The 26,824-nt window shown below is 37.1% G+C and overlaps 2 protein-coding genes across 11 annotated transcripts in view; one reads left to right on the top strand and one right to left on the bottom strand.

Annotated features, from left to right (window-relative positions):
- FRMPD2 (FERM and PDZ domain containing 2) overlaps positions 1-25,513 on the top strand; it is a 71,474-nt gene extending 45,961 nt beyond the window's left edge. For 2 of the 10 annotated variants that reach the window (XM_019292250.3, XM_020583833.2), the window contains exons 30-47: positions 1,862-2,141; positions 3,034-3,192; positions 3,839-4,013; positions 5,085-5,295; positions 6,458-6,495; positions 8,994-9,080; positions 9,500-9,564; positions 10,972-11,133; positions 11,623-11,791; positions 13,064-13,140; positions 15,199-15,257; positions 15,797-15,912; positions 17,821-17,969; positions 19,658-19,748; positions 20,263-20,597; positions 22,071-22,286; positions 22,555-22,617; positions 23,460-25,513. In XM_019292250.3, the coding sequence (XP_019147795.3) occupies positions 1,862-2,141; positions 3,034-3,192; positions 3,839-4,013; positions 5,085-5,295; positions 6,458-6,495; positions 8,994-9,080; positions 9,500-9,564; positions 10,972-11,133; positions 11,623-11,791; positions 13,064-13,140; positions 15,199-15,257; positions 15,797-15,912; positions 17,821-17,969; positions 19,658-19,748; positions 20,263-20,597; positions 22,071-22,286; positions 22,555-22,617; positions 23,460-23,531 (2,524 nt within the window). In that variant the 3' untranslated portion in view covers positions 23,532-25,513. Of the gene's footprint in view, positions 1-1,861; positions 2,142-3,033; positions 3,193-3,838; positions 4,014-5,084; positions 5,296-6,457; positions 6,496-8,993; positions 9,081-9,499; positions 9,565-10,971; positions 11,134-11,622; positions 11,792-13,063; positions 13,141-15,198; positions 15,258-15,796; positions 15,913-17,820; positions 17,970-19,657; positions 19,749-20,262; positions 20,598-22,070; positions 22,287-22,554; positions 22,618-23,459 lie in introns of those variants that run through there. The other 8 variants (XM_020583834.2, XM_039553650.1, XM_020583835.2 and 5 more) reach the window with 8 other exon arrangements.
- Positions 1-26,824, bottom strand: part of MAPK8 (mitogen-activated protein kinase 8) — a 178,433-nt gene that overhangs the window by 95,740 nt on the left and 55,869 nt on the right. The window lies entirely within an intron of this gene.

Here is a 26,824-nt window from a genome sequence, read left to right on the forward strand (position 1 = left end):
GTATAATGCAAATGGACTCAGTCTCCTCTTACACTCTTTTGGATATATCAGACACTGTCACACAGAAGACAATCCATTCCATTTTCATCATCTTTCCCAGAGCAAAAAAATTATAAATTATCAGAACAGAAAAAATTGATGCAAAGACAAATTAAAAGTCTCCTAGCGGCCTTTAACTTGCAGCTTTAGTAATTTTACTGAGAAACTAATTTCTATTTCTTCACACAGTCACTTGAAATAATTTTGTTACTTTTGACACTCATCAAGCACAGCCCCAGACACACATTCCAGTCTTTGGGAAGTGACAGCACTACCTGACACTGCAAGTCAAGTGGGATCATAATGGCAATTCATAATTTTAGCTTCTCTTTGTTGAGTGGAGAAGCTGCACTCAATTCATGAATGAAGTTCCCGCTTAATTATCTGCTTCTTTACTTCTGAGAGTAAAACCAGCCGAAATATGTCTGCAGCAAACATATTTGCCAAGAGATAATACAGATTCAACAAAACTATGTTTATTGTGGGAAAATATCAATTCCAAGAAAAGTTTTGGATTCTTCCCAAGGAGGAAGTTCTGAAATAAATGTTTTTGTTTGATACACTTTCAGTATCATTTAGTTAAGCTTTTGTGTTTTTAAAAAGCAGCCAGAGAAGTTTAAGATGGCATGCATTTTAAACAGTATTTTAAACATAATCTCAATTTAAATCTTTCCAGCTAAAACCATAAAAAATCCCCAGAAGGAAATAGGCATTAATAAAGGTCTTCCTTTTGATTAATGAAGAAATTTCTTCCGACTGCTCAAAACATTTCATGCAAATGTATAAATTTTCTGATATGAATTTTATGGAGATCTGTGATTTCATATAGGACGTGCAATTTGTTTTCATTTTAGTTGTCTATATTTTCTTAGGAGATGATGGACAGTTCACTTCTATCAAAGAGCAAAAGATCCTGGCTGACTTAGATATGAACATGCCATTTTAAGTGTTTTTGAGATGAATGCGGTTTAGCAGTATTTCAATAAGGATTGATATGAACAAAACATACTTTAAAAAAAAAAAAAAAAGTGTTTCCAGCATTTTTACAAGCTTTAATGGTAAATTTTTGGGAGACAATGCCACAGTTGGTTCATTAAGGGCAACAGCCAAAACTACTAAACGCAGCATGTATGATTACAGTTTGGATTTGAACATCAGAAGTGCTGAATACTTCGTCTGCAATATAGTGAAATAGATTCAATAATAATTTAAATTCAATTAATTTAGTAAGTCCATTAATGTCTTTCGGACAACTCATATGCTTCAAGGCAAGCTTACAAAAAGGAGTAAGGACTTCTACTTTTCATGAAGAAACAGGAACCACTTTATATTTCATGTTTGTGGTCTGTGCGCAGTTACCAAGGAAAGACCTGTAGAAGCCAGAAGTGTGGCTGGCATTCCTTTTTCAAGACAAATGCTAATATAAAAAATGTAGTGGTATTTTAATGTGAATACCACTTACCAGAAAAGTTAATTAATTTGTTTATGGAAGATGAAATAATTAATAGTCTGGGCATTGTCCAGTTATTGTTTTTGAGAACCAACCAAAGTACTAACTAATGCCTTAAAAAATTAAAAGAGTGCAAGATTTTGCAAAGATAAATAATGAAAGCTTTTTAATCTTTCAAGTAGCTTTGCAAAATATTGATTACGGGGTTTTTTTATATACTACCATTGGAGGATTCAGACAGCAATTCAATATCATAACTAGTAAATCAGTTAAAATGAAAATAAGGTAATATATAAGCAGTAGACTTTTCAGTGGCCATCTAATAAAGCATATGGAGGAAAACCCCAGCACTGCAATCTTTTTCTTTTCCAGCCGCGTATTTAATAAGAGTCATGATGACCTATCAAACACAAAATGTATGCCTGAAACTCTCTCTCTAACCCCTATTGATGAAGAGTATCTCACTGTCAGCTCAATGTCACGAGGAGGAAGCTCCGAGACAGTCTCTGCAACCACTGCAACCCCACAACCACGTGTTTGTGGTCCCTCATCATCACCCCTGCTTGCTAGAGAGACACATGACAGTGACAATGAATGGGAGGACTTGGAGGAACCAGAGGAAGAGAAGGAAGAAAATGAACACTGCACTCAGGTATGTGATAGGCACCAAATTACTAACAGGTAGAATACAAGGGAAAAGAAACAATTTTAAGAATGTTACATTCTTAAACACTCATTTAAACTAATTTTCTATGCTATTTCCACATGACTTTTTTTTTTTTTAACTTTCCTGAATATCCACAAGCTTCAAATAAAGCAGACCTTCCACTATGCCCAGCTCTCCAGAATTCTTAACCATTTTCCTTAAGGATATTTATTTTTTCTTGACATCTTATTATTTCTCTAACTTTCCAAAATTCTGCAGTATTATTTTCAGTGTACGAAGGCCTAAAAGCTCTCTAGTAGCTTCTAAAATTAATTGGAGTCAGCTACTTGGGTTTTTTCTGCCATGTTTCAAGCCCATGCAGAAAATCACTTTGTTACAGTGATATTGCTGTAATGTCCTGATAAGAAACTATGAGCCTTGTGCTAATTACTATTCAAATATAAGGCTCAGTCCTGCCAAATGCTGAACATCTTGCATTCCTACTGACACTAATGAGCTCTGAATTCCTACTAATTAGAGAGCACCATGGACAAAATTTGGCTCCAGGCACTTTCTTGAGTGGGACAGCAATAGCAGTAACAACAGTAATCTTTGCACCCTGCTATTGCAATGCTTTTCAGCTCAGAGGACTCCAAGCCTTTCTTTACACATTCCAAATGACCAAATCCCATGTCCTGGTGGCATTCTCTGCCTTATTAGGCCCTATTAATCAATCCACATGAACCTCCAGGATTCTGGGATATGGCAGAACACCTTTTGCATACCCTTGTTGTACCTTCTGAGGATCTGATTCCTTCCTGCATATAAAAATAATGGAAGATGTTAATGAAGGAACAGAAAAGCCTACATCAGACATACCTTCTGCTTGTTTTAACAGGAAATGGAGATCTTTGTGACTTTGACAAAATCAGAGAACAATGGTTATGGATTCTCTGTAGTTCTTAACAAAATGGACACCTGCCTGTACGTTGATGAAATCTTGAATGATCCTGCCCTTTCTGATGGAAGATTGAGAAGGGGAGACAGAATCATTATGGTACAGTAATTATTGAAGTTTATACAGAGGAGAAAATATTTGCAGATCAATGTCATTTAGTTTTGGCATTCTTCATTTGGTAGCATCCAGTTTATGACCTTTTTAGGTATGTAAATAAATCATACAATGAATCTTATTCTGCTGACCTCAGTTGGATAAATTTCAGACTGAATAGATTGTATGAGGAGGCAAATAACATGAATCTAGGAGCAATGCAAGAGAAGTGAGACATTAAATGCCTTCCCAATTAAATTACATAAACTGAATTAATGTAACAAGGTAATAGGTGCACACAAAGGATGCAGGAATTATGTCCTTTGTAATGTAAGAATGAAACTTTTTTTCAGCCATGTTTGTGTTCAGTATTGCTTAAGACTCTCTTCCTTGTTTTTTTGCAACAAGACCTTGAGTTTCAAGGGGAAAAAAAGCTATTTTTATTAAAGCTCTGCATTCAGAAAAATAAAAGTTCAAAAAAGAAATATTACTGCAATCTTAACTATTGAATTTACTGACATTAAATACCACAGCAAAGCAATAAAAAGGAAGTAAAAACTAATTTAAGTTCATATGCAAAATTCAGAGTGGAGGGAGAAGTAAATGATGGTCAATGAGATCTGTGACATGCTTTTACTGGTTTGTCATTTAGGTGAATGGAATTGATGTCACATCTTTACCATGCAATGAAGTTCTGACTTTACTGCAAAGCTCTCCTCCAGATCTGCACCTTGTGGTTGGTCGTGCTGACGGTGACCCACGTCCCTCAAGTAGGCCAGATGAGATTCCTGAAATTACTCTCACAAAGGGTGCCGATGGACAGCTAGGTGTGTAGTAAATGCTGTACTTGCTGTACATGGACAGGAATGACAGCATAAGGAATCATAAGCAACTGTGGTCTTGGATCAGCATGATCCAAACTGACCTTGACACCTTTATGCTCTTCGTGATCACCCATGACCAAGGAATGAGAGCTTTATTTCGGGCAACACCTAAGAGGGAAGACTAATATCTCTTACTAGACTAATGAAGATAGTTGGAAAATTGATTTTTGCATTATCACCCTATTAACTGAATTTCTGGCAGATTTCCAGTCTCATATTTTTATGTTGCTGATATACTAAGTTTTGGGTAGTTGGATAATAATGTCTACTACCTGCAGAGACACATAAATATGTATTTGGAGGGAAAGACAAAAACTGAAGAAAAGGTAAAGTTTAAGAAGGATGACCCACAGGTTGAGACTACAGTTTGCTATTCAAAAAATCTCCACTTGAATCCTTGATTCACCACAGACACAAGGCTTTATCTACATTGTCCAATACAAATGATAAAAGAAATCCCTACAATCTGAGTTCTTGGTATTTCTGCAGCATGTTGTGAGTACTGCACAAAGATAAAACTGTAGGCTCAGGAAACAGTATGGCTATATTTGCTCATGTACAACATCCTGTTTACAGGTAGGAACTAGTTTGTTCAGAGATTCTTTGAATGTCATTTGCATTGTGTAGGCACCTCCTCAGCTGTCATAGGCCTCCATTCCTGAACACTGCAAGGTGTTTAAATGTTCTGGTAATGAGGGAGTTGCTGCTATGCAGCTCAGTGTCCTATTGCAATGACTATTGAACATCAGGTGAAATAAAGCACTACACAATCACTGAAACATAGAGATGGACACCACTATTTAAGTTTTTCCATACTTTTTTTAACATCTAATGGCATTTCACTCAGTCCAGCTTGTACACCCATCTTACTGGGGCAAGACTGTTATTTATAATGTCAGTGATTTGTTCAGCCTGTATTTCAATGATTCACATCTATTCCGCTAGACTTTATGTCACTGACAGTTAAATTCAAAACATGCTGCCACAAAAGATGCTTTCTCTGCATTATTCTAGGCTTGAAGCTGACAGGAGGAGCTGGAAGCAAGTTACAAGGTATTTATGTGCTAGAGATAGTGCCTGGCTCTCCTGCCAGTGTGGAAGGCAGCTTACAGCCACAAGATCAGATTGTTTACCTCTGTGGACTGTGGACTGAGGGCATTAGCCTGGATGATGCAGTGAGAGTGTGTGAAGCTGCCACCCAGAATGTTCAAATCAAAGCCACAAGGTAAATCTGAGCATATTTGATCCTAATGCTGAAGCAGGTTTCTAAATTTTACGTCAACAAGTCAGACGGCACAAAACAGAAAAATGCTTTATCTCAAAGGTCTTGCAACCTGATAAATAACATTCATAAGGTATCTTATCTCCTTGTAATTTCAACTAACGCAGCAAGCACAAGTAGATTCATACAACACAAATGACAACTCTTCAAATTTCATCATCCAAAAACCAATGTAAAGCCTTTAACTGTGAGGCTGAGCACCATTTTCCTATGTGTTGCTCTCTAGGGAAAATCTTTGAATTTCCGGCACTAGTGTCAACTTTCTCCTTACAATCTCAGATTCACAACTACAAGCAAGAAACTACCTCTGATGGGAAATTCTGAGTTAATTCCAACAGCCAAACATTTTAGAAAGGTACTGAAAATGCAGCATTTAATCTGCAGCATGAATAGAAAATCTTTCCAGGCCTGAATAATAATCAGCTGTAAAGAATTTTGCTCATCAGTTCATGGCTGCACTCTAGATTAACTGTGTTCCACAGTCTGGTATCACACCAGCACAGGTCCTGGAATGATGCAGAAATAGCTTCCAAAGATCTCAGAGGAACGGTAAAATATTAACCCAAAGCATGTGAATAACTAAGTTACATAACCAGAGCGTGTGGCGGAATGGCTGTCACAGCTGTCTTAACATAGTTCAAACTTTTATCATTGTTTTATTAACTTGTGCTTATCTAACAGAAGAAGAAACTGCTGCCTCATTGTACATCTTGCTGTACAAGTTAGTAGGCAGCACCTTCTGATTGTCAGAATTGACAAACTAAGGAGACAAACAGAAAGAGGGTAAAGGAACTTACAAAAGAGCATTCCCACTTTATACAGTGGGTAACCAAAGCTGAATTCAAGATGTACCAGAAAGCAGTTCTGTATTGGGCCAGGTGATTTAACATTCCTATTTTTTTCCCCAACACATTTTAACAAAATGTTTCACTATAGTCAAATATTTTCATATACTGATATAAATTCTCCTTAGGAAAGCACCACTAACAAAATCATAGAAGCCCAACTACTATTTAGACAATTGACTTTCTAAAAATAATTTTCATATGTGCTTTACAAAGCATGCAGCTCTTAATGGCTCACATTTCACTTTTTCTGCCCCCAGAAATGGCAATCCAGTGGTTCCTATAGAGCAGGAAAATAGTAAGTAAGGCTAATATTTTTGAGTTTTAGTTCAAAACTTGCTTCTGATTTTGAAAATAAGCATAGATTCATTGATTTAAAAGTTATTAACAGATTGTAACTTGGCATTCAGTATTTCTGTTATGGCCATTTTAAGGGTCTGAAGAAAATTTGGTAGCTGTTTAAGGACAGAAATAAAACGTATAGTTCTCTGTAAAAAAATAATTTATTACATATTTAGTTTCTATTTTTTAAATTTGTTATTAAGTAGGAATTTTATGTGGTTATATTTCAACATCTGTTTTGACTGAAACTATTCTCTGAGGAGTCTTCCAGCACTTCTTGAGCCACTATTTAATATCAGCCACTACTTCATCACCTAGACAACTTTTTTAAACTGTTATCAATAAACTATATAAAATCAGAAGCAGGCAGCACCAATATCTCTTAGTTAATATAAATATCCCTGTCAAGCTAGATATTTGATACTCTAACTGATACAAAACTTCAGTAATCATGTGCACTACAAAGACTTGACCAGATTTGCTCTAGCAGTGGAAGGAGTCTCAGCAAGCACAGGTTGCACCTGCACCCTCAGGAGGAAGGAGAGGTATCGCATCTAGGCCAGCACATATAAAAGGTGTTAGTTATGCAAGTAGTACTTTCCAATGCACATTTGGCCGCATTGTCAGCCCTAACCCCAGTTTCATTTACCTAAATGGATATGTCAATGGGTTTTTCTAAATCATGCAAAGATGACCTACAAAAGTAACCCTGGACCACAATTGTTCACGTGCCTACACTCATCCTAATACTGGCATATGGTTACCTGAAGAACTTATTCCACATCAAGTTAGTTACAGATTTCCTACTTTACCACACATAGCCATGTGTTTGTTTCTATAAACTGAAGGAATTTTCTTACAAGATAAGGATAAAGTTATGTGTACTCTCAGTTAACACGATAGAACTAAAGCACGGCAAATGTATATCCCAGTAGAATCTTGCTCACACAGTCTTGTGTGAGCTTTGCAGATTCCAAGATTTCTCAAGACATCTTCAGATAGATAACCAGGCCTGATCCACCTCTGATACAGAGTTATGAACTCTACACTGGCACAGTTACCTGCCTCTCCTATAAAAAAAGATGTGTAAGATCCTGCACATGGGTCAGAGCAATCTCAAGCACAAACACAGGCTGGGCAGAGAATGGATTGAGAGCAGCCCTGAGAAGGACTTTAGGGTGTTGGTTGATGATAAGCTCAACATGACTGAGCAATGTGCAATCACAGCCCAGAAATCACATCCTTGGATGCACCAAAAGCAGTGTGGCCAGCAGGCTGAGGGAGGGGATTCTGCCCCACTACTCTGTGAGACCCCACCTGGAGTGCTGCATCCAGCTCTGGGGTCCCCAGTATAACCAGCACGTGGACCTGTGGAAGCAATTTAAAGAGGAGGCCATAAAGATGCCCAGAGGGCTGAAGCACCTCTCCTATGAAGACAGTCTGGGAGTGTTGGAGCTGTTCAGCCTGGACAAGAGAAGAGAAGACTCCAAGGAGACCTTAAAGCAATTTCCAGTACCGAAAGGGGTACTGGAGAGGGACTTTTGACAAAGGCACGTAGCGATAGGACAAGGGGGAATGGCATCAAACTGAAAGAGGGCAGGTTTAGATTAGATAGTAGGGAGAAATTCTTTACTGTGAAGGTGGTGGGACACTGGAACAAGTTTCCCAGAGAAGTTGTGGACACCTCATCCCTGAAAATCTTCAGGTCCCGGCTGGATGGGGCTCTGAGCAACCTGGTCTAGTGAAAGGTGTCCTTGCTCATGGCAGAGGGTGGGAACCAGATGATCTTTAAGGTCCTTTCCAACCCAAACCATTCTATGATTCTATGATTCTTCCCCATTACAGGTACTTTTAAAAACCTATAGTAATTTTGTATTTGGTGTTCCATTTGCTTTAATCATAGATAGATTTATAGATAAATTTGTAATAATTTGTTATTAAGAAAGCAAGCCTTCATTTTTATAGGCTCTCTTAGTTACAAGAACACATACCAAAATTGCAATTACAACAGGTAGCTTTTTTTAAAGTACAGGACATTCATTATTTTCTGTAATTCACACATTAAGAGTACTTCGTGGTAGACAGCTACGATCACCAAAATATGATAAAGCAAAAGCACAAAACTGGGGGGGGCTGGGTAGAAGTGGGAGTGTTCCTTCATCTGCCTGATCATTGCCACATGTCTAGAATGACTCAGTCCGATCTCTGATTGTTGTTACAATTTTTGAAATAGCAATGGCTGAGATGCAATATCTCTGCAATTCATGACTGAAATGTTTATATCTCTATGCAAATTGGCAAACTTAATCATGCAGTGGTCTCACACTGTTTCATATAGTATCGATATTGGATATTGATGCTTTGTTTAATAATATAAGCACAGAGATTACATTCCATGTGTACATGAAGTTTAGCAGGAGGCCTGTCAGAACAAACATATGTGTGTATTTTTAGGGCCACCAGCTGAAACAGAGAAAGCCAATATTTCTTTGTCAAATGAAAACCTGAACTCCCAGGAACAGCATCTGCTGCATCAACATGGTAAGGAATTTTGCATTTTTCAATTAGGAATTGTAAAATTTTGTGCCTTCTCTTTGAAAGGAAATAAGTCTATAGGTGATAAGGGCATTGCCTGGGAAAGATTAACTCTTCATAAAAAAACCTGCCTCCCTCAGAGTTTCAGAGAACATTTATAGATTACTGTTGTCCATCTGGTGTCTCTTATGCTGCAGCACACAGTTTTTAAAGCTTGTTTTGGAACCTGCTCACAGAGAGGTAAAAAGTCACAGTGCAGCTCACATTTTAGGAGTTTTAGGCCACATAAATCCATAGGATTTATTTTTTATTTCACATATAAAATATAAAATGTTTTATTATGTCCCTGAATAAGATTTTGAGTGTTATACTATAGAATATTTTACCAGGACAACTATCTAAAAATTGTTGTTGCTTTTTCTCAGAGAAACATTTGGAGGAAACAAACTGTGATGCTCAGCAGAACACCCCCAATTCTCCAGAATGTAAAGTAAGTGACACTCTGAGGTGTGAGGTGGTTCATCAGGTGAAGTGAGCTATATGGAGTGAGATTTTTTCAATAACAGTATTTAATGTATTTTTTTCCTCTCTTTGAAAATGTGAATATAATGCATTTGGAGAGTATCCTGTAAGGGTTGAATTGCTTCAGCATTCACAGAGTAGAATGCACTGAGCACTTCCTGGGGACAGACTCTTCTGTTAATACTTTTCAATGCTTAGAAAGAAAATAGCACAGGAAAAAGACACAGAATGTCACAGCATGGGATTCTGGGGAAAATATGTGCAATTGTGAAACATTTTCCACAACAGTCTTTGAAAACTGAGATTAATATGTTTCATTCTGCAATTTTCAGATGGACATTTGAAAAGAGAGTAAAATTACCCCAAATCTTTGGAGTATTATGTAGCACTGACATAGACCAATATGTTTTGAATTTGGCAAGAGTAATACATTTTAAAAATTATTTATTATTAAATTATGAATTCCTAAATACACAGGAATTGTTCTCAGGAGAAAAAAGTTATTTCCATGCTCAGCATACAGTGCTTGAAAATTCTTACAAGTGCAAACATCACTTCTGTTGGTGAAAACACATGGAAAGGTTAATTGAAATTATCCAAATTAGGACTGATATTTCATGTGGATAGATTAACTAGTTTTCTCTTGACTGTGGATTGCAAAAATAAAGCTGTCTCTTGTTAAAATTAGACCTCCAACCTGGCAAAAAAAATTGGAACAACTTTCTCACTTTTGATTATGTCATCACTATTAGTGCTTCTTCTGCATGATTTAATCCATGATAGTTTATCTGTTCAACTTGCAAAAATAATTTCCAAGGCTGATATTTGTGGCATTGGAACTAGTCATGCTGCAAGTCATAAGCATTTCTAGCTTGCTGCTATTTCTGACATAGTACTTGACCCTAAAAAAGCAGCTGATTTTCAAAGCAAATGAAGTGCCAAAGCAAAAGAAATGGGAATGTTGGGATTACAAGATTTAAATTATAGAAAAATAAGAGAATGAACTATGTACGGCATTACTGTCATGCTGGAGATAATAATGCCTTATTTGTCAATTAAGGTGATTCATTTGAAACATTATAAAAGGATTACAGAAGTACACCTTTTTTTGCTTTTAAGGTGTTATTTTCCCCAGCAGCAATTACTAAAAAGAGTATGAAAATAAGTATGTACTATTTTCATCCTGATACATACATGCAGCTGTTATGTTGATCCCTGGAAGCTCCATAGATCTATTCAAGAGTAGGATATATCCCATAATCTCCATCAGACAGTGAGGACTGTGAAGCATAATGGGAATCTTTGGTAATAAAAATGCAAACAAAATACAGCCCTGAATAAACTCCACTTTAGACTGCATCCTTGTCTATTGTAGGATTTCATTATTAAGATTGAGCTGGAAAAAGCAGAAAATGGAAGCCTAGGATTTGCACTGGTAGGTGGAAAAAATGGCAGGGCTATCTTAATAAAAGCCATCAGCCCGGACAGCAGTGCAGATCTAGATGGGAGACTTCAAGTTGGTGACATCCTGCTTAAGGTAATGTTTGTTCTTCATTGCTTTGGCCTACATTTTCTCTAGTTACTCTATAATGAGCATCTGTTCAATATAAAGGTGGTGTGCAGATTTGACATCTGATGCTGCTTTGCACAGTAACATGTAGAAGGTGGTGTCCCTTGGCTCCTGGTGGTCAGAGGGTTGTCCTGTTTGTTACCTCAAATTATTTTGTTTCTTCCTCCACCAGTTTCAAAATTGTTTGATTTTCTGGTTTTCATTTACTTCCATCTCTCCTTCATCTTCTCTCTGAAGAATGGGGGAATGCCCACTTACTATCTCAGACTATACTTTTGTGGTCCTACTGGCAATCATGGTATAAAGACATAGAGATGCAGGATCAAGCAAGTTAGGAAATTGAGGACACGTGAAGTTCAAAGAAGTTATATAAAGATTGCTCAGTCCTAGGACATGTGATTAGAAAAAGGCTTTGTGTTACAGGAATCTGGAAATACACATCATTGTATTTTTCAGGTGAATGAGACTTTTGTGTCTGGTCTGCCACGCCAAACAGTTACAGATTTACTGCGCAAGGCTCAAGGCACTGTTCAACTCACTGTCTGCCGAAGTGTGGCTTTGCATTGGGCTTATTCAGGCAACCAGAGCAACAGAGCTGCCACCCCCAACACAAAAGCAGAGCCTGGTAAGCAGCTACATCCCCTCACCATATGACAGAAGTGGGATTATGCGTTGCCTGAATTCAACTTTGGTATTAGTCAAGTCAATTTTAGAGTTAGTCCTGTTTCATAGCTGTAGGTGCAAACACATTCTTCACCCTGACTTGCAGCTCTGGCTAAACTCCTCCAGACATAGGACCGCAGGGAAGGCATGCCCAAGTGTGATTTTTAAGTCTAGGAACAGTCTAGGAACAAAACTGTAAGACCCTCAAAGATGCTTTAACTCAGCTTAAGTTTTTAAGTCAAGAATGTTGGTCTGATTTTACCCCATTTTATACAACTCACTGATGGAATCACAGCCCATTTTTGACTCAGTTGCTAAAATACTTTTCCCACAAACTTCACATCCCATCACTCCTACTTATCTCCTGGAAGCACTACGCCTCCTGTTCTGTCTGGCAGACAGATCCTCTCTTTTCTGTGCTTGTTCATGTTCAAATCCAGAAGCCTCTGCTCCCAGGTCTATTGTTATTCATTTGAGAGCACACCCATCTTGCATAGGGTAGCACTTAGATGACTAATACTATGGAAGAACTTTGTGCTCTATGCTCTGCTCTCCTAAGTACTTAAAAATTAAATAATAATAAAAGATGGGAGTGGAAGCAAGGATATAATATTACCAATGGATTATGGAGTTATAGTCCTCAGCTTTCTATTTCTTTGAATACTGAAACATTTCCTAAAATGTGGAGAAACTTAAGTGGGAAGGGTATAGAATTCCTTCTTCTGGCCTGCTGGTTACAAATTGGATGCTTTGTTTCAAGTATTCTTAGCCAAGAAGACACAGCCATTGCCATTTTCTTCTTACATGACATGGGTGAATTACATAGTTCCTGGGAATTTTAAACTGTTTTCCTGCAAAATACAATGGTATTATAGAAGTACTGGCAGCAAAGTTAATCTATGGTACTTGCCCCTTACCTGTGAAAGAATGAGCTAGGTTAGGGAGGGAAGATTTAAATTGTTTCAGGTTTTTTTTATAGCTGCTGTTGATACAGGGCTTTATTTCAGTGTATCTTCTGGCAGTCTGAATTATGCTGGCTTCTTCAGTGGTGACATATGGCATTTGTCCTGTACTAACCCTCCGAGAGCATTCACGAAAGGGAGATTCTATGCCAGTTTAAGACACTGTATCTCAGTGCCTCATCTGAGGTCAAAGTCCTTTGGTGTAAGCAGCAGAGAAGAAATGGACCTGTATTTTCATGCATTTGATTTTGGTTTTGTTCTCTGGTATTCAGCAAGTGGTGAGGAAAGCCTGCAAGCTCAGCCTGTTTACAGTTTCAAGGAAGAAGGCTACGACCAAATGTGCAACAAGGTAAAATCAGAGAAGTTTTCAGATGTTATCAGGCAATGTACTCATATGTTTGTTTACAACATGGGTTTGCTGCAATGTGGGCAAGAACCACACCTTCTTAATGAAAAAAAGTTTAATGTAAGGGAAGTGTGCTGCAATGACTGGAGCTGCTGACATTTGAGTGAGTCAGGATTCCACTGAGATAAGAGTATATGATAAGTATAATACATATGCTAAAAGAGTGGAGGGAAGAAAGGTTGCATATGCATATGCATTGTTCAGAGTCTTTATAATACTGAAATGAATAATTTATTAATTTTACCATTCTTTCAGTATTTCTGAACCATATACATTAAAAGATTTCTATTCAACTGTCTCCACTAATATTCATAATTCAAATGCATCTAAATTTCTTCAAACATGGTTATGTTTTTGAATCCTAGTAAGTTCTGCAAGACATTCCACATTAAATTTCACAGCATCTATTATTTCTAAGTTTAAAACGGTAAAACGCCTCAGAAAATGTGAGAAATTTAGGTCTTCTTATCCTCCAGAAAACGCATAAAAAATCCAAACCCTGATTCAAGTAATATAATCGAACTAGAAAAAGAAAAATTGTTAGAATCCTTGACATGAATAAGCTGAGAAAACCTTGAAGAGGAATTTGTTTGTAGAAGTTTAAGTATTCTGCTGAAATGGGTGTTGGAACTACTTTTAGAGACTGGTGAAATGTAATCAAAATAAGGTTGTATCTATGATCTGACAAAGAAGTACACCCAACAAATAATACCAATGAGAAGTAAGAGATAGTAGTAAGGTTACAGGTTACCTATCAGATCCCTGAGTTAGCGAGGTATTAAAGCAAATATTTAGTTTTAAGCAATGTGGTTAAGTCTATCTAGTTGAGCACAGCACAAGCCTAAATTTAAGCACGTGCTTAGTGTTTTTCCTGAATTGGTTCCATTAACCTCTCTCTTCTTCATTATTTCCAGCTTGCCTTTAGTTGTCTCCTATGAATAGAAACTATTTCTGCTTTACTTTATAGAGCACAGCTGCCATCTACTCCAGAGATGTAGACTTTGAAAATGACAAGCTACTAAAAAAAAGAGTAAAAGTGAAGCAGTAAAACACATTTTCTTTGCAAATCAAAAACCTAAATCAATATAGCAGTCTCTGATCTATGTAACCAGTAGGTGCAGAAACTGGGTAGATGAATTTATGCTTAAATCAGCAGCTATAAATGTCCCTATTCTAATGGGGAAATACATGTACAAAAGTAAGAAAATAAGGTATAAGTGGGAGCTACCATTAGGGTTCTCTGGAGCATTCAGTAGTTCATACTGTGTAGTATGCCAGGGTGTTTTCTGGGTGCATCCAAAATATTAAGCAGTGAAAGAAGAAACACCAATTTGAACTAAAATTTAAATAATTATCTATCAAGTGTTACAGCTGAGAAGAAGGTACTTCCACATGCTAGCAGCAGATCCTGCATCATTACTTAAATGCAGAACCTAGTTATTATTCTCTAGGATGGAAAAACAGCCACCAGTACTATTGCTTCTATTGCATATGGAGGGTCATCAAGAGTCTGCCTTCTCTGTTAGTTGAGTGCTTCTTCAGCGGAGCAGCTGCACCCTGCTTCTACCATTGGCATCATTGTGTCTAAGATAAAAAAAGGAAATTATTACCAACAGTTCCATCCCAGACACTGGATCTTCCTGCTGCCAAGAAGTGGGAGGGGAAAAGTGTGACTCATGATTCCTGTGATTGCATTTTCTTTCTGAGATCAGAGAGGATATAAAAAACTTCTCAAAGTTCAGTCGTGCATGCTGAGATGTAGAGGTGTCTCTAGACTGTATTGTTCTATTGTTCAGAAATTTACAAATGCAGCTGATAAGGCTTTTTACTCTGACTAGATACTGCAATACACACTTTCTTCTGAAAGTGGGAACTATTCTATTTTCCCTTTCCTTCTTGAGTGAAGGACACATTTCTGTCAGAAATAAGAAAGAGTGTTGATGAAAGTAACTATGTTCTTGATGTTTCTGCCTACTGACTTTTCTTATCTGAAACCTGCAGGATCCAGAAAATACAGACGAATCTCCTCTGCGAGGCCAGAAGAGTAACATTTCAGACAGGTAAGTCTTTCGAATGAAGTAAAACTATTAAAATAAATAGTATGGATAATTTATTCTTATATTTTCAGCTCTGTCCTAATATGGTACGCAAATAACAGAAGCACGGGTCTATTGGAATGCAGCTCCACCTGCAGGAAGAGCTGCTAAACCGCTTCCACACAAGTACTAAGACAAGAGAACTGAAGCTTCCAGGTGTAAGGGCTAAAAATGTCATACATGAAAAATTTTTTCTAGCTGTGAGAAACCTTACTTCCAGTCCTTTTGAGCATCTTTTTTTTCAGAGTATGTTCTTATCTCTGAAAAAACCCAACAGCAATCGCATACCGATAACAGTATTTTTCAGTAGCTATATTTGCAAACAATACTCCAGACAAAATGCTACTACAACTCCTTGAACTTATGACCCTCAGAGTTCAGATTAATTCTTGAAAGTAGTTGCTCAAGAAAGTTAAAAGTGATCAAAAATAGATTAAACACAAAATCTTGGTATGGTTCAGATTATCAAAGCTTCTGCCACTTCAACTAACATTGTTTTACAGGTCACAGAAATGTGCAGAATGTGAAAGCTGCAGAAGAGAAAATCAACAGTCTGAGTCAGGCAGCTGGAATAATGAAGATGATGTTGTGCCCCACAGGATTCCTGTTCTACCTAGAAGTAATCATGAAAAGATTTGTCTTGTTTCTTCAACAGTATAGCCCAGCACCTCCATATATGTACATTGAGGATGACACTAGTCCCTTGTATACAAGCTAAGGATTTGCTCTTTCAGTCTCAAAGACCAGGGTACTCAAGACACAGTCTTTACCACTGATGCACAGGAAGGCCATCCAAACCTTTGTACCTCTAAAAGGAGACATACATCCGGAGGTCTCTCCTCTCTGTCTTTCTGTTCCCATACAACTTCCCAAAAAAAAGTAAATTAAACACTTAAAATGCAGAATGAAGGGTCAAATTCTCTCTCAAGACTTTGTTCCCAGAATCACTGAATTTCACCCCCCATGACAATTTCATTAAAACCTCTAGAAATGATGTGCTTAAGCATGTACTGAAGCACTTTCACAGCTCAGGTGCCAAAGCCCCTCTGACACCAGAAGAGTTTACAAAAAGAATCTGCCTAATTGTTCCTTTATGAAAAGTATGCTCCTTCTGCTCCAAATGAGAATAATTTGTGAAAGGAATCATACTGAGGATGCTGCAGTATCTCACAGATTCTGTGAAGTGCAGGTGGCTCTCTCTCCCTGCTTCTTCTCACCCTGTGGAACCAATGAATTGCTGATGGCTCTTATCAGAAATAAAACACGGTTATCTCCCTCACATTACCAAGCCTTGCTGGCCAGCAAACAGAAAATGATAACCCATCTACCATCTACTACCTGCTCAGAGTTTGGGGTTTTTTAATTCCACTTGATCTGAAAGGAGAGGTGTATGGGAAAGAGTGTGCTCTGTCTGGAGTGGGGATCTGTCTTCACTGGCACTCTCAAGTAGATAATAGGAGCCTCTTTGCGGGTTAGAGAATGGAATGTAAACAGAAAGTGTCTTAGAAGCTCAGGCAAGGCAAGGGCAAGTTGTAGCCCAGACAAAAACACAGGAAGCACAACTCTATTGTAACAGAAATTAGTTAAGAGCAGCAATGATATCTTACAAGAGGAAAGCAGAGCATTGCTTCTTGTCTTCACCCTGCAACAAGCCTGTGGAACATATAATCAGCTTTTCTTTCAGACAGCTGGCATGGTATCCTTTGCAAGGAGTAGCCTATGACTAAAAAACCCAAATTCCGTAATTCCTCTGCCTCAAACCATTATTTTTTACATAACAAGCTACTGTTTTTATTTAACATGGGAACAAAAGTTTTTCAGTTTCTCCAGCAGAGTAGTGATATTTCTGGAGATGCAATGTTTATCCATTTTCTTAATCTGTCAAGTACTGGAACAGAACACATATTTCAGGATGAGCTAAGTAGTAAAACTGAATCCTGCCTTTGGTGCATCAAAGATAGTTCATATCTTGTTCTTGAAAGGGAGTGTGAGGTAAGATGAAAAGAAAAATAAATTTGCTTACTTTAGGAAGGAAGAATTTGCCGTAGCTACTCCTAGCAGTGGGGTGTGGCAATACTCATTGTCATGGAAGTGCTGGAAACATGAAGATGATTCCCTGTGAAGATGTGGCCAGAGTCTCCTATACCAGTATAAACTAGCATTAAAGCCTACAATTCTGCAAGAACAGTTTATTTAGAACAGACTGTATTTAGAAACTCTGTGAGGCAATAACTTGCAGTAGTTGGATCTGCTTCCAAATAACATGAAATGTGGTGCTGGTTGTATCCATGATGCTGACTTATTCTTCTTTCTGCTGTGAACATAAGTAAGATGAAAATATTTTCTTCCATTTTCTCACATTTCACTTCCACAATATAAGCAGCAAAATATATATACATACTGCAGCTCCCTAGTTTTTAAAGCCAAGATTTTGCACTATGAACAATAGTAATTACAAGCTTCTTGGTTTTTTATTGTTGTGTTTTGGTTATTTTGTTTGCTTTTTTTTGTTGTTGTTGATACATAGACAGAACCTTTGCTTCTGGAGATGAACTGACTCAGTTAATTAACTTGAAACCATCACAGAGCGGAGTAGATCCAAGGACGGGCATAACAGGTCTTATTCAAGGCCTTCAGCTGCAGATTGAGAATCAAGAGGTGCTAAAGGAGTTTATGGTAAAGTGTGATTACTTTTTAAGAACTAACAATTCAGCACAGCTAAGAAAGTGACTTTTAATAGCCTTCTGGATACTGGATGGGAGTTCAACTTGTATATCTTTACTGAATCCTTTTTCACTGACAATTATTCCTGCCAAAATGGGGTTTCTACTCTGCTGTTTGGGTGATAGTACAGCATTTGGATCTCTCTCTTTCCACGCATGTCAGCCTCATACCATTCCCAGTTCAAAGATATTGCCCATGTAGAATGAAAACAAATAATGTCAAATTCATAATGCAGATTAGGAATCACTTTTTCCTAGACTGACTTCTTCCTATTACCCCCTTAGCTTTGCTGAACATCTGCCTAAGAGCTATCCTAGGGGCTGCACCTAAGCAGGAAATCCATGCTGCTAGGGATTCACTGGTGTAGAAACAGTTGAAACAAAAATGTTCCAAACAATGCTCCCATTACCCATAGAACTCATTGCCACAAGATGCTGTTAAGGACAGGGACTTAGTGAAATTACAAAAAAAAATGTACATAGATAATGAAAACATCTGATTGCACATAAATCATGAAAAAAAGTAACATTAGGAAGGCTTATAAAATCTCTTGTTTCAGAACATAAATAGAGTATGCAGTTATCATCAAATTCCCAAAAACCAGATTATTTCATAATTCTTCAACATAGTACTGCATTTTCCTTTAAAGGACATGCTCGTTACCAGTGAAATGGATTGCTGCCACTTTTCAATAGTAATTGCAATGTTATCAGTTTCTTCCACTTGCCTTTATATCTCTGACTTTCTGGGTACAAAATCCCACAGGCTCAAGTGTATACGATTTGCTGACTTTCCCTGAAGGCTCAAGGGCATGTATTCATTTTCATTCATTCCATTGCATTACTGATGTAGGTATACCTTACTAGGAGCTGAGTCACACAGCTGCACAGAAAGCCTAAAGATCTAATAAGCAAAGTGCCAGTTACCAAAGCCAGTGGATATTTTATCTGAGTAAAAGCTGTAGTAACTGATTAAAGTGTTCAAGAACTGTCACATGTACTTCGGTTCATATAAATGTATAGTGGCAGAATGTGATGGCTGAGCATTGTGCAATGCATAGCAAATAGGTAGAAGAATAAAAAAATGTCAAGATAACCCAAAACTGTAAATGAAATGAACTTGCACATTCCTGCTTCTGACTACACTGCATTCCATTCCCCTAAATCTGCTGTGAAGTACTTAATGGCTGTATGATTTGCACTTAATATCACTGGGGCTGCTCCCTATATTCATCACTTTCTCCATCACTGAAAAGTATTCACTGTCATTACTGCACTGTTAATAGTGCAATAGTTAGTGCTTTAGTCAGTGTCTTATCAATCATAAATGCCAATATTTGGCCAAGACAGTATTTCAAACACCTATAATACAGCAACATACAACGGGGTCTTGTGTTGACAGGGTCTGAGGATGAGGGTTGGAAATATCGCTTGAAAACTTCAGAAATATTATGCAGGCTGAAGAAAATACAAAGCAACTTTAATTCCTTGCCTAGAATTTTTGAGAATAATGTATGATTCTCTTCTGTAATAGGTCTATTTCCCAGTATTGGGTCATATACAGTTTGCTCACACTGACACTATAAAAGTTGTCTGTTGAGGATGTGAACAACATGGATTGACTATTTCTTTTTGATCTAGGCTTTAGAACATGTGAAACCAACAGATGACTGCAGAACTGGCAAAGCACCAGAAAACCAGAATAAAAACAGATACCGAGATATCCTTCCATGTAAGTATGCACAGAAATGAGAACATACATTTGGTGAACAAAGTCATCAGAGAAACAGGAGAAAACTTTCTGGACCCCTGATGTCTTTCTAAACTGCAGCAGCAGGACAACACACGCAAAAATTTGTAGCACCTCTATATATCAGTATGCAGTACAAATATTCTTAGAGGTTTTCCTGATTTATAACACCAATATCCAGTGACAGTGTTCCTATGCAATACATGAAAAGCAGCATTGGGTACATTACTTTGGAACACTGCAAAACAATTCTGTGGTAATTAGAAGGCTTTTCACAGTGTTACACAAGTAACTTAAGAGAAATAAAGCTGCAATGAACCATACAATATATCTGTGGGAATTCCTACTGGCAGTGATTAATATTAGTGCTACTAGTCAAATATATTCCAGAATCCAGAGGCATACTTTTCTGGAGAGACTGACATTTCCTATATCCTGAGATGGTAGAACTCTTTCAGATCCACAGCTGAAATAGCGTCTTTCTGTTTCTGTACAGATGATAAGACACGAGTTCCTCTGGGAGAAAAGAATGGCTACATTAATGCAAGTTACATTAGAATGAATGTTGGAGAAGAGGAACATTTTTATATTATAACCCAAGGGCCTCTGCCATCCACTATGGCTGATTTCTGGCAAATGGTCTGGGAGAGTGAATCGGATGTAATTGCCATGATGACAAAAGAAGTGGAGCTAGGGCAAGTGAAATGTCATCAATACTGGCCTGAACCTCCCCATGACTGTAAAGACCTGGCTAATTTCTATCTCAAGCTACACAGTTACCAGATTCTGGAGTACTTCATAATTAGAAAAATACAAATGATCAACAAGCAGGTAAGTTAAGTTGACTTAATATTTTCATAAATGATGGAATCAATTATGTAGTTTACGTGAGTAGATACAAGTAGTATTGTTTGCTTCTTCCATAACGTGTGCTCTGTACTTTTTAAGGATGTAAAAATCTGAATAACAGGCTTGAAATTAGGGTTAATGAGATGCTTCTTTTTTGCTCATTGTACAAGCAATGAATCCAATATTACCTATATTTGGAGAAGAACTTCCAAAAACGAGACCTCTAATAGTCACAGAACAGGTGTGTTCTGTGTTTTGCAGAATAACTTACTGTTCTCATCAAATCACATCCACGCCAGAATGGATTCATAGTCTGTAATGGTGGTTGGATGGAAACAGGGGGAAAAGGTGGCTTTCATCCTAGAATTTAGAACAAATGATACTTTTTTGTTCATGAAAAGACACAAACACACATGAAACTACCAATCTAGCAGCGATTTTTTGGGAACTTAATAAATACAGAATCCAGGTGGAAGAACATAGAAAACAGGGTAGGTATAAGTCCATCAGTCTTGTTTCAATATTAAGTAAAGCTTTGCAAAAATTTCTTCAGGACATATTATTTAGTGGCATAATTAAAAAACCTGTGCCAGACTAAACTTGGTGCCTTTTCCATCAAGATAACAATTTCTCTATTTGAAGAAATTCACTTTATGTCACTGAGTGTGAAGCATTGTAAAGCATTTGATACGAGTCTTCCCAAAAGACTATCAAAATGGCAAGATAGAACACCATATGTTATTGCTTCAATGAACATGTTAACTTTGCTGTGTTTGTACTGAACTAGTAGCAAACTACCACAGAAAGCCACAGGTCTACTTCAGCAGAAATCCATACTTATGTTCAAATTCTTCTGATAGTAAAAATCCAGATAGTTAGCATTCAGATTTTAACGTGGCTTTGTGAGCTGGCAACAAGAAATGTTGATCCAGGGCAATTCAATTAATATTACTCTTTATTTTATCTACATTTCATTTATTCTTGTAAGCATTTTTAGTTGATTTGCATATTAATTATTTAATCACAAGTTATTCTTTCATATCTGATAGCCATTTACAATTTTACTGTTGTGGCTCTCATATTACTATTCTTCTATTAGTAAGGCTTGGTTCAGCTACAAAAACAGTTTTAGCAAACAGCAATGCAATGTTCAAATTTAACAAACATTTTTGTTTTTTTCTTTCTAACCAACAAATAAGATAAACACATTCTTTCAAGGCAACAGATTAACTTCAGTGTCTTGTCAAAGTCATATGAAGTAAATTTCCTATGCCTGCGTCTTCTGAGTGCATTTCTTGAAACCTAAAGAAACCTGAATGGAGTCAAGTATGAAAAGCTAAAGAATTGTAAACAAACAATTTTAAGAATGAGGCTGAAGGAAAATTTTTAGTGGAATTCCCTGAAAATTGGTTTTAGGACGGATCATTTTTAACCTTTCTGGTGTCTCTCTTCCAGACAGAAGAAAAGCGCATTATAAGTCATTTGCAATTTACCACTTGGCCAGACCACAATATTCCAAAACTGGCTGAGCAGCTTGTAAAATTTATTTGTTACATGAGAAAAGCTCACAGGACAGGACCAATTGTTGCTCACTGCAGCACTGGCATTGGAAGAAGTGGAGTTTTGCTGTGTGTTGAAATTCTTCTCAGCTATATAGAAAAAGATTTATGTGTAAGTATCAAAAGGAACATTGTTAAGTATCACAGACTGGCGTGGATGTCAACAATGTGGTGGGGGCATCTTAGAACAGAATAATTACTAAAAGAATTCACCCGAACAAAATGGAATAAACCCAGCTTTCATTGTTTTAAACAACAAAGATAATAACTACAAATATACTATTTCTAAAAGAACTGCCACAGCTTCCCCATCTAAATATGCTTAAATCTTTCTTTATAACTTGCATGTCAACCAAATAAAAACTGTTCTCTTCTGATAGTTCAACATCAAGCAAATAGTGAGAGATTTGCGAGATCAGCGTTTTGGCATGATCCAAACTAAGGTAAGTTCTAAATATGCAACTAGATTGTTATTTTTTTAAAAGCCTGAATTAGTGGTACTGCTCCACTGCTTTGATAAATCTGGGGCTTAAAATATAATTTTAGTGCTCTCATTTGAGGAAAGTAACAGCCTTCCAAGCAAGTGGTGTTTGGTTTTAAATATGAAAGCCCGTTCCTTACTAAATAAGTGAATAAAAGCAAAGCAGCAATATAGGACAGGTACCAGACCCCCCCGCACCCCCCCTTTCCTTTTCTAAAGCAAGAAGAAAAGCAAGTATCACAGAACCAGTGATATACTATAAACCCTACCCTGCAAAATTACAGCCTTCGGTTGAATTCTTGCTATTGCTGAGTTATCATCACCAGGTAAACCCTTCTACTCCTGAGCTAAACCCACTCCTGAAAAGATTTTTTCACACAGAAAAAAAAGATGCAGCTAACTCACCTTAGAGAAAACAATTGGTAGAATAAAAGCAAGAGAAGACTAAAAGAAGTTCTTCCTATAGGCAAATATTTTAGCACATGCTTTGATATATTTTTCTTCAGGGTAATGACTGAGCATGTGACTAAAATTAAGCAAACATATAACCTACACTGTCTCAAATGAGAATTGAGCACATGCTTAAAATACAGTGTTCCTGTACTTTTACCAGAGATGGAACAAAAAGAACAAGGATTCTCTTAAATATGTTTTTGTATCCATATTACAAAGATGCTGATGTTATAAACATATAACATATACCATATAAACATGTAACATATAAATTCAGCTAGTCCATCCTTCTTTGTCTAGAATTTATGTTGAATGTAACCAGGTGTTTCACACTGCTGTCTCCGCATACAGGACGAGTATTTATTCTGTTATGAAGTTGTGCTGGAAGTCCTTCAGATCCTCCGAGCAGTGGATTCCTACTGAATATGATTCCTACCATATGACTCTTGCTGTTGCTATTCCACTTGGACTCCAGGGACCACTCAGCAACTACTTTAATCTTTAAAGATGTCAAGCCAGCACAGACAAGTGTTATATTACATGGTTTTTTAGATTACCCTGATTTCAAAGTCATTTAAAAACCTTGCTTAACATGTCCTGTATAAGTCATTTATTTCTTGGCTCAAAGTATGAAGAAACAGCCAGCCAGCACTGCAACACTGCTGTGGTAAATTGCCATGGAGAATTTTTGTTTTCTGTGTTAATAACATATTAATTGTTAGGAATATATTTTGGGACTGTAGCAAGGATATAGCAGCCTTTGGAATTAGCTTTGCAATCCAGAGGGCAGCTTTAAAGATCCAAGATTCTGTTGGCGTTGGTGGAAGATTAGTTGTCCCTCATCTACTGTTGTGCACTATTGGCTTCTGGGCTGCAAATCAATGTTTACTCCAGCAGTTATGCTTTTGCATAGAAGGACTCAATTTGGTTACCTTTGGTTGCTTGAACAACGTAGAACCATTTCCAGTCATCACTCCAGCCCATGAGTTTATACCACTATCACTAGACATCTTAAATCAAGAAACTGACAGAAAAAATAGGATGCCTTTAAACCCGGGTTCTCTTCAAAGGAAGAGCATTCTAATAATTGGATGGAATATTAATTTTTTCCAGCAATATGAACAGATGTTGATAGCCTCAGTATTTTCATTCTACATCCATATAAAAAGGAATGCAATACTAAGCCAAGTGAAGCAACTGTGTGTGCATTGTGGTACATACGTACATTTCATCTTCCCCTAATTGTTTCCATTGATTAACTATCTTCTCATTCTTACCTAGGGTCTGGATCTATGGGTAGTCCTGCTGGTTTCAGTAGGGGCCGAATCAGGTCTTTAAATTAAAGAACTCTCTGTACAGTTTATTTCTCTTGTAAAAAGTGTTTCTGTTCATGTGGGTGGATTTGAGCAGAAATTCGCTGTTCAAGTTGTAAGATTGTATTTGTTTCCATAGTTCTACTTCTAAGTCCTTATCTAGAAGGTGAGATATGGAAGTGATTAGATGTGCATTGGAAGTGCAACTTGTAAACATAGGAAACTGAAACAATCTAACTGAATTGTACATATTTTTAAAACTTATTTGGTTTCTGGAAAAGAGAAAATATTAAGAGGCATTGGGTATAAAACTACAGTAGAAGCAAGAAAATAAAATACCTATTTACTTTCATTACAAATAAGAGGTTTATAATTCAGAAAGAATGGTGTATTAAATAAAAATTTAAAGTATGGCTTTTAGAAAAAGCCACTGTAATACAATTATAATTAAGGCCAAGGCCCATTTTTTCTTTGTGCCCTCCAATAGTCTGGAGGCAGGAAAATATAGAAATGCAATTCATTATGTGAGCCAGATGCTAATTTCAAATGTATTGATAAAGTTCCAGAGCAATGCTAAATAAATCCAGGTGCAACCCTGGATTCATATTGATATAAACATAAACAGAATTCAATGTTTTGTCTTAAATTCATTGAATTTGGTCCTTCCTCAAAGCATTATTCTTCATACATTCTTCATTTAATATCTTTACGTTGCATATAAAGGACCGTTTGCACAATTTCGTCAAATGTCATCAGCCGTTTTTTTTCCTAAATTTGTTACCTTCATTTGGTATTTGGCCTTTGACTTTAATTACTACACGTGTACTACTAGGCAATCAATGCATTACACTGTAATAAATGCACAATTAATCTTTTGTATCACAGTAATTTAGTAAGCTTCTTACTGAAAATATTCCTGTACTTTATGCAAAGGTGTTTTTTCTGTGGTTTAGAACAAGTATTCTGGATTCAAAAGACAATCCTCACAGCATTATTTGTGCATCATTTTTGCAGCTGTTTGACAGATGTGTTTGCTGTTTGACATAATTTTCTCATGTTTTACAGAGGTATTAAAAAGATTTCTGAAAACAATCTGCTTAATTTCAATTTCTTTTATAAAAAAGAAACTGCAATACCTAACTATTAGCCTATAAGAGCTCTAGGGAAAAATATTTTATTCATAGGGGCTTGTCTTTAAACTTCCTCTAAAGGCACATTTTATGATGATGTATAGTGGAATGTGGCCACATCCAGAAGCTGATAAGCATTTCCCCATACACACAGCACAACTGAGAGTCCCACTTCTGTGTTCTTTATACATGCAAAACCCCCGGAGATAGAGGCTCACCGATATGCATTCATTTGGAACAAAAGATAACCCAATCTTTAAAGAGCTCACACTACTTGACAAGTCAGGATAAACTGAAAAGAAAGGAAAATCTATTGTCCCATTTCATTCATAAGGGGAAGTGAGGCAGTGGTTGGTGATTTGTCCAAGGTCTACAGAGTTTTGGAAAAGTTGGGAACTAAACACAGATGATAAAATCTCTGATTCTTTGCCTACACACAAAACTATCTTTCCTCAGTCAGAAAAGATAACCAGACTACTCTGGATGATTTCTGATGAGATATTATTTAGTATATAAAGTGCTCTGACTGGAATTTGTACACATTCTAATATGCAAGAGATGCGTTATGGCAGAGAACCTCAGTTAGTGCCTACGGTCACACTTCTTACTTCAGAAGTGGTATTGAGATCACCCTTTGTGCTCTACCATCTAGCTGCCAATCAGGATGAACCGCAGTGCAAATGTGAACAAAAAGGTTCATTGAAGACAGTGCCTGCCATAACAAGCATGCAAAACAAGCAGGCATATGCTAGTCCTCAGATTCATAGTGTAGCACAAAACCTTGTCAGTCATACTCTGTGTTCAGACAGTAGCTCTGTCCACAGAACAGCACAACTTGTAATCATACTTTGGAGAAGTAGATGTTTTACCCGCACTGAGACTCCTGTTAAGCTTTTTTGTTTCTACCATTTTATCTCCATTTAAAAGCAAGTATAGCAAGGACAACCACTGCATAGTTGTAAGGTTACAAAATCATGTGTGTAGGGGAAAACGGGTGTCCCCATTTTTCTATTAACATCTTCATTGAGCTCCATTGACTCAGAAGTGCTTCATGCTGATGTCTCTGTGTACTCTAGTACCCCGTCTGCAATGGAAAAGATACCTGAAAATATCCACACATGCCAAAATGGGTGTTATTGTCTACAAGAGCATTGTCAGATTTAAATACTTGACTTTAAAAAGTAGCAACTTGTCCTAATATAATCATGCTTCCTTTAAATTTTCTTAGAAAGCCTGAGAGATGAGTCAGTAATTTTTTTTCTGTATTTTCAGT

The sequence above is a fragment of the Corvus cornix genome, chromosome 6 (assembly GCF_000738735.6).
Source record: "Corvus cornix cornix isolate S_Up_H32 chromosome 6, ASM73873v5, whole genome shotgun sequence".
In the NCBI taxonomy this organism is placed as follows: domain Eukaryota; kingdom Metazoa; phylum Chordata; class Aves; order Passeriformes; family Corvidae; genus Corvus; species Corvus cornix.